Source organism: Cygnus olor, chromosome 10 (assembly GCF_009769625.2).
Source record: "Cygnus olor isolate bCygOlo1 chromosome 10, bCygOlo1.pri.v2, whole genome shotgun sequence".
Taxonomy (NCBI): domain Eukaryota; kingdom Metazoa; phylum Chordata; class Aves; order Anseriformes; family Anatidae; genus Cygnus; species Cygnus olor.
Window position 1 is genome coordinate 22,158,361 of NC_049178.1, and position 18,886 is coordinate 22,177,246.

At 43.1% G+C, this 18,886-nt stretch overlaps 1 protein-coding gene and 1 long non-coding RNA gene across 17 annotated transcripts in view; one reads left to right on the forward strand and one right to left on the reverse strand.

Annotated features, from left to right (window-relative positions):
* The window catches only part of TMCC1 (transmembrane and coiled-coil domain family 1), a 95,609-nt gene continuing 76,723 nt past the window's right edge, over positions 1–18,886 (reverse strand). For 15 of the 16 annotated variants that reach the window (XM_040568339.1, XM_040568342.1, XM_040568343.1 and 12 more), the window contains 3 exons: positions 13,455–14,389; positions 6,074–6,209; positions 1–4,290 (listed from right to left, as the gene is read on the reverse strand). In XM_040568339.1, the coding sequence (XP_040424273.1) occupies positions 3,976–4,290; positions 6,074–6,209; positions 13,455–14,389 (1,386 nt within the window). In that variant the 3' untranslated portion in view covers positions 1–3,975. Of the gene's footprint in view, positions 4,291–6,073; positions 6,210–13,454; positions 14,390–15,178; positions 15,254–18,886 lie in introns of those variants that run through there. The other variant, XM_040568348.1, reaches the window with a different exon arrangement.
* LOC121075286 lies at positions 7,382–13,418 on the forward strand. Its single transcript, XR_005822850.1, has 2 exons — positions 7,382–11,071; positions 13,280–13,418. It is a non-coding gene; the product is annotated as an uncharacterized LOC121075286 (long non-coding RNA).

The window sequence follows — 18,886 nt, forward strand, 5'->3', positions numbered from 1 at the left end:
ATAGCTGAGGTCTTTATTTAAATTTTTTTATATACAGTAAAAGTGTTGCAGATAAATCTGCAACAATGAGACAAGACAAATGTAAATCTCTCTCAACAATTAGCAGCTTAAGATCTATAAACTACAGTGTTACGTTCACAAGTGTCATTTCTGTACTTTTCAATCCGTGCAAGTGAGTTTTTCTGTTTATTTTTTACACTTTTAAAACACACTTACAGCTAAGTCAATTGCCTACTACTATACCACCTGGCATACACAACACAGACACACGGGGTTTTTAACTCTTTAGCCACATTCAGAATTCACTTAACTGGTAAAACTACCCAATCTCGAACCCCTTTGTAGCTTGGCTTCTTTTGTTACAATGCTGCCTTTTTGTTTAATTTAAAAAATGCATATTTTTCAAAGCTGAAAGACAGTGCTTTTCTGTCCCAGTGCAACATGTACAGAACTCAACATTTCATCTGATCAGACCTTAAAAATTCACAGGACTGGAATAAACCAATGAAATAATTGCTGTGAGCATGCTCAGAATCATTAAACTAAACTAATGAGGCTGAGAGGAAAGAGAACTTCATAAAATTAAAAACGTTATTTTTTTGCATCAGTTTTTTTTTCATTTTTACATAGAGAAAGCAAATGGGGGAAAACAGATGAACTTCATTTGAACCACAGAATTTCACTGAGGAGCTGTTGCTTTTTTAACTAACACAGTCCATTATATTCTTCCCTTTTTATATGCCAAGTTGATATGTGCTAAACATATCTAAGCAATTTCAGAATTGTTTCAACTCTGAATATGAAATGTTTTGGGAAACATTCTGCTACTCAGAGATGGTCACTAAAAAGTTTACATCCATAAGGAAGGCTAATAAAAGGTACTCACACATGCACACTCGCATCCATGGTGGAAACTGTCTTCTACATGTCATCCAGGAATGCTTCATCAAGAAAGCAAACAAAACCACTTACAAGGAAAGGGAGCTTTAAAGCTAGAATCACATTTCCAACAATATAATCATTGTTAAGCTATCAGAAATCATCACAGACCTTTGAATTGAAGAGGGAGGAAAACCCCAAAACATTCTACTAATGCAAAAGGCAAAACACATGGCAGTTCTGTTAGGATATGAAAAGTGGATGCAGCATCATATATGGCATTACTGCAGACAACTTTCTGGAATGGAAGAAACTGTCGAGAGAGAAAGAGACAAACAGACATTGTCCAGAACCATATATACATGGCCTTCACCGAACAGTTTTGAGGTGATAAGTTTCTATTAAGCCTGCACCTTCTGGCAAATTATCAAATGGCATTTTCTGAAAATGACACAGTTGAGACATTAAATGAAATTTGGATATAAAGAAGGACAAACACTTCCTTCGAATACTACAGATGAGTGGCACTAAGTGTCCAGATCCACTGGCTTTCAACTCCCTCCTACTTTGACCGCATAAAAAACTACCGTGAACTATTTAGTGTGATCAAAACTGAGAAAAAGACAGGTGCAAAAGCTAGGTATCAGAAATAAAGGCAACAAAACTTTTCAACTACGTACCAATTTATTTCTTATGTTATCCACACCTTTGGTTCTGACAAAATGTACGTAATGGGAAGAAGACAATTATCCACGTAATTTGAATCAGCCAGAGAAAGGTGGTAAACAGAATGGAATTTCACTTGAGATAGAAGCATGGTCCAGATAGGGAATGTTTATGCAACCTTTGCTCTGTCTGCAACTGCGGAAAGAATGATTATTTTTGGCTTAACTAAGTTGCAATTGGCAATTTGCGTTTTAAGAAGGACAAGAGCAGATTTGTGCATATGGTGACAAAGGCAGATGTGCTGGAATCCCTGGGGGGGTGTACCTGAGTTTACTGTGACCATGGAAAGAATACACAGAATCTTTGAAGGAAGAAGAATGGTTGAACAGTGGAGGGCTTGCCTCTGCCAGCAGTCAGAATACCCTCAAGGCTGTTAACCTATTTTGGGGGAATTTCTTGAAGTTCAGAATTTGCATCAGAGCATAAAGTGTTATATTTATATATACACACACACATACATATACATATATATAATGTACATGTTCCATGTATGTATATGTATGATCTCAACTGGTTTAGGTCACAGGGGCAACATTTGGTTCCTAGACAGAATTTAAGCCTAGAGGGAAGAAAACCAGCAAGATCTAACTAAACACCATAAATGGTGTTGAAAGAGAGTCCTGGAGTCCTTTTGGATTTCACAGAGATGGAATTTGAATCTTGATGTTGTTACGGTGGAAAGGGGCACCAATTAAAAAAAAAAAAATATATATATATAGTGAATCCAGATTCCCTGGATGTGAAGCCTGACTGCCTGTACCAACAATCAGCAAAGCATGCTGCCGGGACTTGACAGCTACAGTTGAAAATGACATTTCCTTTAGAGCTTTGAAAAGGTACCTATACCAAGTACTTGCCCTTGCAGCTAAAGAAGAGGGTGCTGTCTATGGCACACTGCACTGATACAATCTACAAAGGAGATTGCTACAAGCACAAACAAGTGATCTTATCAGAGCCTGACAGGAGGAAAACTTTGGTTTCAATTTTTAGGAGTTTATCTGAAAATTAAGCCAGAGTGATTTCCAAGACAATCATTCCTTTAAGTGGACTGTTGAATCAGTATTTCTTTCCTTAAAAGAATCCATCTGTTCCCTAGGAAGGGATGAAAAGAAATTCCTTATTCTTATCCTGAGGTCAGGAATGAGAGATGATAACATGAGGAATACAAACATATTCTCTTTCACATTTGGAAACAAAAACAAAAATCAAAACAAACAAACAAACAAAACCCTGCATGACAACAATGTGGAGAAGATAGATGTTTTTCATGATGCTGCATCTGTATGCACAGGAGGACAGGTAAATGGCATATGAACATCACTGTGTTCCAGACAGGCTGGCACTAGAAACTACTTTCTGCCCTCCTCAAAACTGTTTCAGGACAAGACGGCTCACAATTATTCACGCATTTCTTCATTTAAAAACATCACTTCTTTATTTAAAAGGAAAAAAAAAAAGTAATGACCCTCCCAACCCCTTCCAAAAAAAACCCCCAATAATAATAATAATAATTATAATAAAAAATCCTATATTAGAAACAATAAGGAAGCACTGAGAGTTTGAGTATTACACTCTTCAAGTATGCTGTTTGGATTTTTTTTAAATCTGTGAATATACATATATAAAAAAAACCTTAAAAGTGCGACCAAGGGCTTCTGCTTAAAGATAAGTATTTCAAGGACTACTTCAAATACTGTAGCACAACTGTGCAGTTACTGTGTATGGCATGATGCTTCCACTTCATATACTTGGCAAAGTTGATCAGCCTTACAGAAAGTTTCTCTAAGCCAGGTTAGCACAAATGGCAAACCCAGATGCTGAGTTGGGAAAGAGATCCATGCGTTGTATTTTCTCTTGTTAAGGAAAGAAACCACTCTGAACCCATACATTTGGACATGGAATGTGAGCAGACTTCACAGTAAAAGTTTAGTGTTACAGGTTTGCTGTGGTACCATCCCTCAAGGTTGTGCACTACATTTAGCTTTGCTCATCTTAAGTTAAACACATTCTCCTCTTCCTGACAGGTTTAGTACAGTAGTTCAAGCCACAATTTAAATTGCCCATTGGTATGCTCCAAATTTCTGTGTTTTATTTATTTCTTTTGTACACTTTGAAGAATCTTAAGATTTGCATCCAAAGAGAACCATGCTACATAAAAATTATCCAGGATTCTCGCCAAAAAAGAGTTCTTGAATAAAATCTAAAAAATACTATTGCAATGCATCTTGCAGAGAAAAAACGTTATTCTAAATGTAAACAAATTCACTCGGACACTTTAAAACTTCAGCGGAGTAGTTGCTGACTAATCTTTGCCACGCTTGCTCACTGAGCGTGATGGGAGGGGAGCGACGCAGCCAATTCCTCATGCCATCATCTGGGGGGAGACAAGAACCGTTCCAAGTAGCCAGAGATGGCATCCCAGTGCTTCCACAAAAAGGCAATGAAAACCACTATGAATAAAGTGCTGAACGTCCTATTGCGAGTTTTCATGAGGGGCACGACACAGTTGGCCACAGTGGAGACGAAGACAAGGAGGACTGCCATGACAGCCAGGAGGATGTTGATGAACTTCCCCAGCAGGTTCCTGGCTGTGGCATTCTCCAGACCCTCCAGCTGCACCACCTGCTGCTGCTGCTGCTGCAGTTCCATCTTGGAGATGCGGGTCTGGCACGCTTCCAGTGCCTCCTGTCGGCAAGAACACACTGCTCGGTTGCCAGCACCCTACAAGCCCACCCCCGTGGTGGTCCACGGCACTCATCTTACTGACTAGACCAGACCAGAGCCAGCTTCCTCATGCACTCTTCTGCAGGATGTGAGTCACTACATTGATTTCGTATCCTGCAGCAGGAGTAGAAGAGGCTGTGCCATTTCACGTGATTGAGGAGTCCCTCATTAACTAGGTACTACAGTTTGTAACAAAACATGTGATCTCATTTACATGACTGAGGCTTGACACAGAAAGGTGACAGCTTGAGCAGAAGCCAGCCTTTGTTGAAACATGCATTTCAGCTGCCACTCTGCAACGTCAGCTGTCTGTCCCTGTAGGTGGTATAAAGGTCACCTGAGAGCTCATCATCCCTCCTGTCTTGTGGTCGGACACAGACGGAGGAGGACACCAATAGCCCTCTGCAACCAGACAACCTTCATCTGTCTGGAAAGCAGGGGCTACCCAGTGGGCTGCTCACCTCAGCTTTGGTTTCAAGAGACACTGAGGGCACAAAGGCGCTGTGTCCAGCCCGCGTCTCCTCCTCTTCCACTCTGTTTGCTTACCAGAGCCTCTCATTTCCATCAGTTTCTTTTCCCTGGCTTGTGCTGGTCTGATCCCTCTGTGAGCCCAATCAGTTCTCTGCTCAATCTGGCATAAAACTGGAGTCAACAAAGTAACTAATCAAAGAGGCTCAGCCCCATTCTGCTTGGTTAGCAAGCTGAATGAGCTCAGGGAAAGGTCTGAGGAGTGCCAGGGCTGGGATTGCACAGCTGGTGTCATGGGAGGAAGGTCTCCTCCACAGTGCAGCAAGCCTTGGCAAGTGGGCCAACATGCAGCAGGTGGGCTACTGACAAGCAGGAGGGGTTTTAGGGCAATTTGCAATGGCACATTTCTGCTCTTGGAGACAGAAAATTACAGTTTTGCCATTAATCTTCCCTCTGAACTGCTTTTCTCATGACCTAAAGTCCAACGTTGGGTAACAACCAAAAGTCTGCAGAGAGCAGCAGTGTCCCTCAGACTGATGTTCAAATAGGAACCAGGATGTTCTGCCTACAGACCTAGCTGTGTCAAGTGTTCCTCTGCAACATCAGCCGATGCCCATAGCTGTTCTTTCATGCAAGAAAACTTAATGCTTACCTTTTCCTCAGCAATGCTGAGGAACACTCTAAACCGATTTGCAAGTTTACACCGGAAGTGCTGAATCATAAATGAAGATTAAAAAAGCTATTGAGAACCCCCCACTTCATTTTAAGTTTCCAACCTTACTTCTTCCTGCTGTGTTAAATGAGAAAGGAGAATGAAACCTGAATATTGCAACATTCTTCAGAGAGGCTGCTGTTTACTGAGAGAGGCCATGGCACCACTGTCCACAAACACTGATTTATTTTAAGCTTAACTTAAAGGTCATTGTCACCTGTTACATTTCTCTGCCACTGCATAATGTCTGTCAATGAAGCATGACGCTTCTCTTTAGTTATGTTACCTGAAAGTAATGGGTAAAACTGATCAGCCTCCTCAAACAACAAGAAGCCTGAATGCACATCAACTCAACACAACTCGCAGCTGGACCCAGAAGTGTGACAAAAGCCAAGCCTGCTAAGGTGATCCTGCCTTCTTCAGTTATTTTTAATATGCAGTTTGGGAATAAATCTACAGCAATTAAAAACAAGTATTAAATCAAAGAAGTATTTCAAAAGCAAAGCAGTTACTGAAAGGGCAGGTGGAAGACTGGACTTGAGTGCCCCTGTTTCTGCCACCCACCTGGATGTCCCGGGCTCGCTCATAAGACTGGTAGGCAATTTTCTCCTCCATGCTGGCCAGCTCCTGTTTTAGATTCAGGATCTCATTCTGGTGGAGCTCAGTCAGGTCGTTTAGCTGCTCTTCGAGTCTTTCACATCTAGAAATCAGACACACGGTACAGTAGCTTTAATGAGAAGAGGAAGGCACAATTACACAATAACAATTGAGCAATGAACACCACAGACTTTTTATTGAAAACCAGGGCAACAAAACTGGCGAAGGGTCTAGTGGGAAAAACGTATGAGGAGCAGCTGAGGTCCCTTGTTGTTGAGTGTGGAGAAGAGGACCCCGGGAGGAGGCCTCATGGCAGCCTGCAGCTCCCTCACAGGGAGCGGAGGGGTAGGCGCTGAGCTCTGCTCTCTGGGGACAGCGACAGGACCCGAGGGAACGGCGTGGATCTGGGGCAGGGGAGGGTCAGGCTGGGGTTAGGGAAAGGTTCTGCACCCAGAGGTGGTCGGGCACTGGGACAGGCTGCCCAGGGCAGTGGTCACAGCACCGAGCCTGCTGGAGATCAAGGAGCATTTGGACAACACTCTCAGACACATGATCTGATTTTTGGGTGGTCTTGTGCAGAGCCAGGAGTTGGACTCGGTGATCCTTGTGGGTCCTTTCCAACTAAGGATATTTTCTCATTCTATGATTCTAGTGTGGCTACCTCAATTGCTATGGAAGTCTGCTTTGCAAACAATATAAGGCCTTCTCACTGGGAATTAAGGAAATTCTTTCTAGCAGGTAAGATAACATTAAGCCTACTTTAAGCCTGGGGAAAAACAAGCAGAAAGGTCCAATGACAACAGTCAAGTGATGGAAGAAATCAAGGACAGAATTAGAATATTTATTCCCCAAACTTCTGTTTTAACCAGACTAAGTTCCCTTCTAATACCGTAAACTCTTAAGCATTTTCATCTATACGTGGAACAGTAATTGCGCAAAAATTACAATGAAATAACATGTGACTGATGCCTCGGAGAACGTGATGGCCTTGTCTAGTCTTTCCATGTGAGAGATGTCATAGAGATGTCTGATTTATTTTTTTCTTTATCTCCATTGAATGATTCAGCTTAACTAGCAAAGATCATTGTATTATTTATAAGAAGGGAACATGAATCACTAACCTGCAGGCTTATTTTTCAGTTTGCTACAGTGAATGGACCAAGAGCAGTTTGGAGGCAGAGGGTTGAACAAAAAAATTAGTAATGACAATTCTGAGAAAGTTTTAAACTGACTTCGGTGATAGTACCATGTTATTTTAGCACTTTCAAAATACATTAGGGATACTTCATGTCTGTATGTAGCACTTAATTTTTGAAATTTCATGTGCTTTGCAAGCAACTCATGTTTCAATACCCTTTAAGAATCAGGCAAGTGTTTGTCTTTCTTTCAAAAGGCAAACATGCTCAGAGAGCTTAGGCCACTAGCTCAAGGGTCAGGAACGCCCAGCTAAGTACCATCCATACCAGCCTCTTCCACCATGCTCCCCACTAATTTCTCATTATTTGTCCACTGTTAGTGATAGCTCTGACAGCAACTAAGGTATGGGTACAACTGTTGTGGCCATCAGACTTCTCCTATGCTCATTTCCACTGACTGTCTACTCATTGTAACAGCATGGAACAACTTTACAGTACAGCTATTATCACCTGACCCTTGATACTAGTAATTGAGAAATTTGTAAGGAGTTCAACGTAGATAATTTCTTGTTTTAATTTCAGTTCCCCTCTGACCCTATCTGAATTTAATTTATACACATATCTACATGCATAAAATGAATAATCAATATTTATCTACAAACAAGAATTCAATTACAAGTTCTGAAACTGAAACAAAAATCCTTTTTTTTTTTTTTTTTTTTTAATTCCAAGATTTCTGGTGCTTCATGAACTAAATATTCAGAATCTGCAGGCATAAACTAGTTTTTGACAATGTTCTTGGGGTTTTGTTTTTAACTGAGAAGTCTAAAGAGAATTTTCATTCACATTCCCAATGTAATATTCCTTTAATCTAAAAAGGAGGAGTCAGGTGTAGCGCGACAATTTCCAACAATGAAATACATGTGGTCAACCAGCAGCGAGACTCAGACAACCACCTGCTGACACGGCTCAGCCCAGGATGGTGCCAGAGTCTCTGTGCAACCAAGGCAGGACATGCAAGAACTGGTTTCCCAGGAACTACAAGCTGCAGACATGAGAACAGCCATGTGAAGACTGGCTAATGAAGAAGGAGCCTGGATAATTAATATTGCCATTTGTTCCCACCCAGTTTAAAAAGAACACAAAACAAAACAAAACTTGCCAACAACTGAGAAATCGTAACTAAATTCACTCTAAGTCCCAAAGGCAGCATAAATTACTTGAAATCTATTCAGCTTGTTAATGTAATTCAAAATTCTCCATTGAGTTTATTACACAAAAAGGAGCTTAAGTATACCTGAAAATACCATGATTATGTTTTTTAACCTTCTCCCACATAAACACCCTTCACAAAACAGCTGTTGCCAGGCAGCTTATATCCTGTTCTTTAACAAGAAACAATTTTATTTCAAGAACTTCAAAACTACCTCAAACTACAGGAAACATAAGGAAAACCTTCAAATCCATATAGTTAAGAGTTCAAGCAAAATTCTTAACTATATGGATAACATGATTATCAACACATGATTTTGCTAACATGATTAGCTAAAAGGCTGGCTCCAGTCCTCCCTGCCCAGACAGGTGGACTACTGTCTTGTTCCAGAACCAAACTTAGTTTTCCAAGGAGTCCCACCTGCTCGACTCAAGAGCTTTTACGGTTTGCACACAACAATCACACGCCTTTTTTTTTTTGTAGACAACTGCTGGAATTGGGTTATTAAAAATAATAATAATAATAAAATGACTTATTTTTGAAATTATATGTCCTCTGTTCATCTCCTTTTCACTCCTAGTCCCATTATCTACAATTTAGAAAATGACTTTTTTCCACAGTTTTATATTGGTGTTCAAATCTGAAAAGCTAAAAGGGGATCACATGACTTACAGGGCCAGAAGCCAGGGTTTTCTGTTGAAGGATGGTTCAGATTTAGTTTAGAGGCATTACAAAAACAAAAGGGACAAGACGCCTGCCAAAAGGGTTAAGACTACACTCATACATCCCTTTCCAATGTGCAAGTGTCAGCATCTTTGCAACAGACTCTAAACTTGCCTGTGCAAATAGCAGTGCCTCTGCTGATCAAATCCCATTCCATTCCAGGTACTGAAATTTCTCTTTAGAATGTAAGAATTATTTTATCACCACCTAAAATGTGAAATTTCCCCTTAAAATTACTACAGCACAGATTAACAAGCTATAACACAGAAACTTTCCTATGTAATAGATGAGTGATAATCATCATACATATTTCATTATCAGAGATGCCCATATGGAAGACATCCAGTATACTGTTGGGGTGTTTGGCTAAAGTATGGGATACGGAAATACTTTGTTTAGAAAAGTCATGTCAGATTTCCACGCATTTTCTGAGGCTCACTCTTTGGAAATCAGAAAACTGACTTGAAAATGACTGTGGAAAACAATTATTGCAATTTCATTTTTTAAGCACGTTTAGGCATTTTCAGGTAACAGTTGCAAAATACACAGCTAATACAGCATATTTATGGGAGATACATGATGATGAAGACATTTTATCTGTACTCAGCAAGTGCTCTGGCAAGTAAAGAAACTGACTGAACTTATGGTAAAAGATCTGTACAGCACACAGTGAACTGAGTTTAATACATCTCTCCTCAAACATCCCTTAAAACCTTTTTTCGGTGGCTACGTTATACAGAATCTCCTCTAGCCTTTATTTGTCATCCAAATACATTTTTTATGCTACTGAACACACTGCTATCAATAGCAGAATAATAGCTAGAAGCAGTATCTATTTGCAATATACTCCATGTCTTCTACCTAAAGGATACACAAGGGACAGAGCTTGCTCCAAATAAATACTCTGTGCCAGTATTTATGCCGTGCTTTCAGCTCCAAAGCCTCTCCTGGTGAGAGAAAACAGCTCTGCAGGAATGTTTCAGTGCTTCTGCACCTGGGTGAGGGTCCTTCTACACTGAACACGCAGCTTTTGCTGCCCTGGCTTACTGTTCAACCATTCTAGACCTCAAAAGTTTAGCACATCTGATCTATTTGAAAATAAATGAGAACAGACTGAAGCCCAGCGATCAGACTGTAACAAAAATGAAAGCACAAGCTTCCATCATTTTGGCTGACAGATTTCTCTGACAGGAATGTGAGAGATTTAAATGCACTTTCCAAGGATGCTGGGTTGGGCAGAAACCCAAACACTCAGACTGGCCACACTCCAAATGTGTGAGCTCATGGATTTCACTGTGTACAAACAGGTTCCTAAAGGGACAAGAAAGATGAAAATACTCAGCAGGAACTTTATTTTGGTCTCAACAGCACAGAAAGTCCCTGCTCGTATCAGTAAACAACTGCCACCCTTCTACTGCCACGATAAGCAACAGGCCGTCCCAGGGCTCGTTCCCAGCGCAGAGGCAACACAGTGGCTGCAAAGGAGCGGGCCAGGATCTTCCTTCCTCGATGATTCAGCCCCGGACGAGTGGCGCGGTGCTGTGGGGCCAGCGCGCCCTGCCAATGGGCGGGCAGGGCAGGGCCGGGCTGCGCGCCCCCGCGCCCCGCAGCGCAGAACTGGGGTGACTGCACCAGCAAGGCCCTGCCCTGGGGCCGGCTAACGAAGAGAGCCGTGCCAACTGACAGCAAGGTCTTGAAGCGGGGAAAGAGAGGGAGGAGATGGAGTAGGTCAAGGAAAACCTGCGAGGCAAGCCATGGGTGATAAACAGAAGCTAAATGAACGCGCAAGGAAAAAAGACTAGAACCCGCAAAAAAAGCAGAAACCTACAAAAGAGGAAATGGATCAAGACTGGGTGAGAAATGGTACAGCACTTGCTTTCTTCCAGCTTCCAGGTACAATACAAATACTCAGTGCAGCCCTATAAGCAAAGGCTTCTCTAAAATATTTTTTTTTAAACCTTAACTGGACTCAGTGCTTGTTTTTGAACACTTCCCAGAAACAGAGCAGAGTTGTGAGGTATTTATAGCTTCTAAAACCAGTTATGATTAATTTGAATCCCCAGCCTCAAACCATGACCTCCATTTCTCTTTCCCATTTTTTTTTTCTGAAGAGAGATGAAGAAGAAGAGTTACTGGCCAGAGGAACAGGGGCTGGCCTCCTCAGACGAGGCAGCACTGTCCTCCCAGACCTCATGCATACCGCATAGCCTTCCATTTCTCAGGGGAATGCTGTCTTTTATCTTCATGATATTTTAGAATATGGAAGCTATCCAACAAGAACCTAGATTTGTACATAAGGTATTTTTCTCAATGTGATTAATCCGTGAGCTCCTTGTGGATCGTGCAGTTACCTGCTCATCTCTGAAAGCTTGTAGAGACAAGAGCACTTAGTGTGGTTCAACTGGTCCTTTTTAAAGGTCACACCTTCAATTAATTTGCATCAGCTTTCCAAATGGCAAGTCTAAATCACTATCATTTTATGCCTTTATAAGCTAAATACATACTCTCCTGGAAGCTTTTCACTCCAGGCTGTCTTGGTTAGGCTATGGGCTCACCTTCAAGGTAGTGCTTCATACTGGACTCGTAGAAGGACCTATGTGAAGCTTGCTAAATGGTTTCAGGGAATAACTAGTCAGTTTAGCTGACAAGAGACATCAGTTCCCAACCAAGGTCTTTTGTTTTAATTTCAAGCCACTCGTTTAGTTGGACTGTGCTTGCATATAGCGTTCCACTATGAATGGCTACTGCTGTATGTGTGAAACAACAACCTACACAGCACCAGACAACAGGACCCCTCTCTTCTGGGGCGCAGAAGATCAAACTCTACATCGCTTCACAGCGTGACTTCATGACAATGAAGTATTAGGAACCAAAGTTGCTCTGTTAGGCTCCGGTTTCAGTAAATCGCTGATGGTTGCAACGTGGGATTAGAAAGTGATGTTGGTCTGGCTTTGTCTAGCCAAGCTTTGCAAAACACACAGAAAGCCTGCTGTCACTACAAGATCCTAGCAGGCTAAGCCTTTTCAAATGTTTTTCCAGTGATCTGGCACCAGCATGTCTGAAAAGCTGTAGGGTGACGATGTAGCACCGTGCAAACCAACACAACAAATGGCACAGGGTACTTCAGAAAGCCTGTCCCCACACCCAGCAGCTGCACTGAGCCTCAGTTTGTGCTTCACAGCCTGGTCTAACTGGTGAAGGCCACAAACGAGCTCCTTACAAAGGCCTGCTGTGCTCCATCAGAATGAGGATTTGGGCACCTTGAATTTTTTATCTAAAGTTCTGAAAGTGCAGTTGGAGAACCATACTGAATTTAGGTCCTGAAGGGCTGGCAGAAGGCCAGACTCCTCCTACCCACCCCAACAGGAGGCTGGGGAGCAGCCCCTGCTCCCAGCATGCGATGGGGATGCAGCACAATCTGCAGGGCAGCACGGGGGCAGCCTGCTGAGAGCTCTCACTGCCAGCATGGGAGGAGAAGGGAAATCGTTCCCCTCAGGAACTGAGGTGGCCAGAGGTGGTGGCTGCCATACTGCTAGGCTGCCCCTTGTCACATCCAGAGCCAGGAATTGGTAGTACTGCAGCAGCCCCACCACCTTCCCATCCCTTCCAGCAAGGGGAAGACTGATCAAAACACCGGGTTACCCACTTCCAGAGCCACATTACCTCTGCAAAAAGAACAGAAGTAACAGCACATTACCTCTGCCATTAGTTAACATTTAATATTTCTTTGAACTCTGCCACTGTGGGGCAGAGCTCAGAAGAGAAGGGAAGGGAACGTAAATCCTAGTTTTGGTGTATGAGCAAGAGTGTGTCTTTTTGGAGAGCCTTAAGAATGCTGGTTATTTCTTTGTCTGGTAGATGTGGATCTGAGCAATGGAGGAGGCAGGGTCAGGATACTGCCCACTTGTACCCTCCTGAACCCTGCCTTGCCCCAGACCTTTGTGGGCTTTTTCCTGGGTAAAGCACTTCCTGGGTAACAGTAACTGCATCAATGTACTCCTATTTTCTGGGGACACCTTTCTAAACTTCTTTGACTTGACTTTTTATCTCAAAAAAAAATTATGAAATGGCCTTCTTTTTTTTTCTGTGTCTTTCTTGTAGAGAGAAGGAAATGAGCAGCAGGATCATATTTACAAAGCACGATGTTTGTAGGGCAAAATCCTAAGATGACTCCAGAGCTTCCTACTTGAACCAAGCTGCTGAGTACTACTATCCAGGACTCTCATGCTCTGCAACTCACCATATTTAATAGAAAAACTAATAAAAAAGTACTTACCTGTACCGCTCCTCCTGCAAAGTCTGCATTATTAGTGAGTAATCCCTCTGATAGCGAACCTTAAGGTCCTCAAATGATTCTTCCAGTCTTGCCTGTGTCTCTCGAATTTCTTGAATCTCATGTAGTATTGCATCAAACCCTGAGCTCTGCATATCCAGAGTGTTTGTTTTGGAGCTGGAAGCTCCCACAGGGCCCCCTGTTGTGCTGTTGGCTCCCACTGAGCCTGACGTGGCACTGGAGCAATCCTCCTCACTGCCATATTTTGGGCTTGACTGAAAGTTCTGGATAACACCTAGAGCCTTGCCTCCTGTCCCATCTTCCTGGCCTTCTTCTAAAGAGTCTTTCAGATTAGCAATATTGTCTGCGCTCCCAAACTTGTTCCTTATGAGGGAGGCAATCTCACGGGGTTTGGAAACCACAGCTCCTGCTGCTGAATGTGTGGCTTGGGAGAAACTGGAAAGCCCACCTTTAACACTATCTACTACTCCCTCACTGAAGCCAGTGACTTTAGCTCCAACATCTTTCAATCCCTGATGCATATCCCTGAAGACATCCTTTGGCTGCCGCGGCATCCCATTCTGTTCAATTTCTCGTAGCTTTCGATGGTAATGCTCTAGTTTCTTCTGCAGCTGCAAGATCGTCTGGGCGGACTTCTGATTTTTCTTCTCAAACACTTGCTTAATACGGGCGCTCTGCTGCTTGTCTGCGTTGTTGGCTAGTTTCAGGTACTCTGCCACATTGTCATCACGGGCTGTTTGTTCGATTTTGATCTGCTCAGTCAACTTCAGTATCTTCTGTTGCAGGTGTGTGATAGCCACTTTTGTACGCTGAGGATCTGGGGTCCCATCAACAGAGTCTGCATTGATGCTGCCATCAGTGCTCGAGGCCACTGCACTAGAGGTCTGCGCTAGGCTGCTGACTTCCAATCGCTCGATCTAGATGAGGAAAGAAATAAATATAAACACTAAAGACCAGTTTTACTAATACAGAAACCTGTCCTTTTTTGTACCAACCATCTTGACACGTGAATGTAATTCTACAAAAATGCACCTTTTTTCAGCTGGCCAGGGTATAGTATCAATAAACTCTAAATCTCTACACGTAAAAATTGAGCATGATGTGTTTTACGGGCAGGTAGTAAAAGCAGAGGAAAAGGAAAGCAAACTCCCAAATACTTGATGGCCTTGAACAATCAAAAAGTCAAGCACAAAGCAAGACAGAGAACCCAGCTTTGGCGGGCTGACTTCTGGGAAGTTTTGATATGTGGCCAGTAGCTCCATCGGCATCAGAATAAAAAGGTAGAGAAGGTGAGTGTGAAAGAGCAAAAGCCATATACATCAAGTAAATAGAAAACCCAAATTATTCTCAGCACTTCGTTCATTTATATGAAAGCAAGGAAATAACGAGACGTGGTGAAACAAAAGATCTACTAAGCTCAGTGCTCGGAGCAGAAATAAACAGACCTTCAGACCTCTGAAAACATGCCCTGCTTCACGTTCCCAGGCCTGTAGCTCATGCTGCTAGCGATACACGGCGCGAGTAGGTGCCTCCGAGTGGAAGGAAAACTCGCGACGAAGACGTTACGCGCCGCTTCACCGCGAAGGAGGCACGCGAAGCGACCAGAACAGGCGCCCGAGTCTTCTCCTCCGGCCTGAAGAAGCAAGCCGTCCCGCGGCACCTTCCGCTCCCCGGCCCGCCCCCGCCGAGCCCCGCGCCCCCGGTACCTTGTCCCGGCGGAGCAGCAGCGCCCGCTCCCAGTGCATGGCTCCCGCCGGGCGCCCGCATGGCCCCGCGCCGCGCCCCACCTGGCCCGGCCCGGCCCGGCCCGGCCCCGCCCGGCTGAGGCGCAGCGCCCGCCCCGCGCCGGGACGAGGCCCCCGGGCCCCGGCCCCGTGCTGCGGCGGGTGCGGGGCTTCTGCAGGGCCCCGGCCGGAGCCGCCCGCGCCCCTCAGCGCCGGAGGCGAGGCCTCGCCCTGCAGCTGGCGGGGAGCGCTCCTCTTCCTCGCCCTGTTTATCCTTTGGACGTGGTCGGCTGGAAACCTGGCCACTTGCCTATCCAGACCGCGCCGCTGTCACCTTCTCATCCATGCTACTGTCGTGCTGACGGTAGCTTAGTAATACTTTGAAAGGTAAAGTCTAAAAATGATGCTTAGAACCACCTCTATTCACACGGAGAGAAAAAAAAAGAAGAAAGAAAAACCACCACCACCACCGTTTTAATTAGTTTTAAGCCATGCAAAACAAAATAAACATTTTGGCTTTTACAGACACAGCAAACAGCTCTGTAACACGCTGGATAAACAGGCTGTGATTCACGCTCTACACATTCAGCAAACGATTTAATGGTACACATTTCTTTTTCTCCTTGGAACCAGCAGCTTGATTTAAACAATGGACGGCATTGCTGATTACTTAAACAACTACCATTCAATTCATGGCTTACCCACCAAATGCAGAATGCATTTCCACATCTGTCTTGTGAATACATACTTACAAAACAACAACAAAATATTAGCGTTAATTGTACCCCTCTGGTTTCAATAATTTATATTTGTGATTCACCATAACAAAGCCAGTTCCCTGCAGTAGAGGGGCAGCGCTGCTTGTGCTGCAGCAACTTCGCTGGTGCTGAGCGGGCTCAGCCAGTCTTTCCCAGCAGCTTCGCATGGAGGCTCTCTGCTATCACATTGAAAGGAAAGACAATTAGCTGTATGGAACACTCAGCTGATTTATTTTCTAGGGGAGGTCGGGTACTGGAAACCACAGAATATCAGCTTTCAATCTGTAGTGACTGCAGAAATATCAACCACTCTCTAACAGGTTTATTTGTAGAAACCCATGATCTCGAGATAGATTAGTGGAAGACTAGTGCAGAAGACTTCTATTAAATCAGTGGGACTAACAATACATGACGTTAGTACTGTACAGAGAGTATTCTGTCTCCGAGATGTAGGGACATGACTGGTAAGATACCTTCTTGGAATTTGCAATTTCATTCATATTTTCATAGGATTATCACTGATCCAGTTTCTTCATATAGTCTAGAAGTAAACAAAGATCCTGTGCACACCAGGCACGCCTGACCTAGACAGTGGTGGTCACCAATTCCCTGAGGCATAAGTGCTTAGCTCCTTCTCAACAGATCCTTTACGATCATCAGCACACAGCTTGATTTACTGCTTTTCCAACTTGACATAATCTGCAAAGCAGCACAGTGTAGACTCTTTTCTATTCCGTACACCAACACAATCTTATTATTCCTCTAAATTGCCTTACAAAAACAAGCTGGCTTCTCAAAAAAATAATAAAAAAGCAACAAACAAACAAACAACCCTACCAACCCATTTGTAAAGATCTGTATCTACTCAAGAATTAAATATTAGTATAAATGGCAGATATAAAAAAAGAACAAACCACAAACTTGATGCTTTTTTTTTTTTTTTCCCCAGAAAGTAACTTGAGATAACTCAATGTTTCATAACTAAATACTTTTGAACCTGGCAGTAGTAAAGGTGGATGCGAGTGGGTCTGATCGAGTGTCCCAGAACCACACCGGGCTACGAGCTCACCCACAGCACAGATGTGCTGCAAGCTGAAACTGGCACATTTCAGTGTTGTAGAACTAAATGGGACTTCAACATTACTTTGCAATAACGAGTTTCTATTGACTTAATTCGCTGCAATTTGGGTCTAAATAGCATGTGTGGGTAATTATAAATTAAACTACCAGTACACTCTTCTCTCAGACAAGAGTTTTGTGAGAGGAACAATTCCACAGAAAGTTTCTCCTTCCCCCTTTTAAAGTCGGTTACTTCAGCGTATATTCTCAGGTTATTTTCCTATACCCATGACAGAAAATAATCCGGAATAGCTGCAGTAGAGTAAACCATCTTGGGTTAATTATTTCAGAATTACCATTTGTGTGGACATTACTCTGGACTGATACAAAGGGTTTCTTCCAATTAAAAAGCAAATGACTGTACAAAGTGCTATTCTGGACCAGAACAGAGATAAGTACCTTCACTGTATCGACAGTGCTTTAGAAAGGGAAGACAGCACAAACCGGGCCCCTCAGAACACCGGGAAATGCTGGTGACATATTATTGATTTAAGATGACTGGCAATCTGTCCTGAAAAGATGCTGGTAAATGAAGTATTTTAATGGTCAATGTTTGTATAAAAATAGGCATTACAATTCAGTTTGAAAATCTCCCTTGCAATACAATTTTGCAGTATATTGAGTCAGTCCAAACTGAGTGGATCTGCATGACCACCCAACCAGGAGGTAACCGAAAACTGCTTTGGCATTATGCCATCAATCAAATTAAGTCACATGAGGACTTTCCTTCTTGCTCCCCCTCAAGATCTTATCAAATTCCTAGCACTTTTGAAACTATCGTGCCTTCCCTTCTGTAAAAGCTTTTCTATCTGTTTTGCAATAGACAGTCCATACAGAACCTATGATTCTGCCTCTTTTGGCTTTACTGAAGATTAAGTGTGTTCATTTTAAGGTGTTTCACACTTCTACAGAAACTACTTCAGTAAATTTACAAAGTCTGTTGTTGTGTTTTTTTTTCTCACCTTGTTTTAAAACAAGCAGGGCAGCTGGCTTAAGCAAATAGCAGCAGAATTCAGAACAAGCCTACTTTAAGGAGATTGCTCCGCTCCCGTTTCCTTCCGTATTTGGAGCTTTAAAAATGTAACTGCGAAGCATCATGTTACTTGGAATAAAAATATATAGGGCAAGGTGAGAAAGGTGAACTGAGAACAACAACAGAAATGAGCAGCCCTGGAAGGAAACCGAGAGATTTCTTGGGTGTCTGGATTAGTCATATTTCCCAGTGACTGAGCACTCTCAGTGGTATAGAAAACTAATCACTAAAAAATTCAGTTTTTTTTCCACCCCACTGTACTGAAGGCAGTATAGTGATATCATCAGAAGAATTTAGGAGACTCACAGAAAGTAGTAAGTTTTAGATTTCCTGTTTGGAAACACTCCTCATTAATAGACTCGTCAGCGCAGGGCTGACAAAGATGGGTGTGCTGTAGGTGCAGACAGAAACTGGCTGCTCCCTGGGACGCAGTAGACAGGAGGGGATGACTCGGGTGAACCACTCCATGTCAGGTGGACAGATGGTCGCCTGCCGTGGGCATGAAGAAGCATGGAGAACTGCAGACTCCAGTGATGGATGCAAGACAGTTAGCTCATTAGTAAATATGACCTGTAATTAACACCTTATGGGAATAAAAATTAGAGGGGAGAAAAAGAAAGAATGTCTTTCATGTTTGACTGTGTCTGCGGATTTACCACACCGTACAGGCATGTGCCTGCACTACGACCCCTCCAGCCTCAGCTTGGCCCCGTCCCAGTGGGAGGCTGAGATCTGGCTGCAGAGAGCACATGGAGCCCAGCCTCCTGCAAGACCCTACGT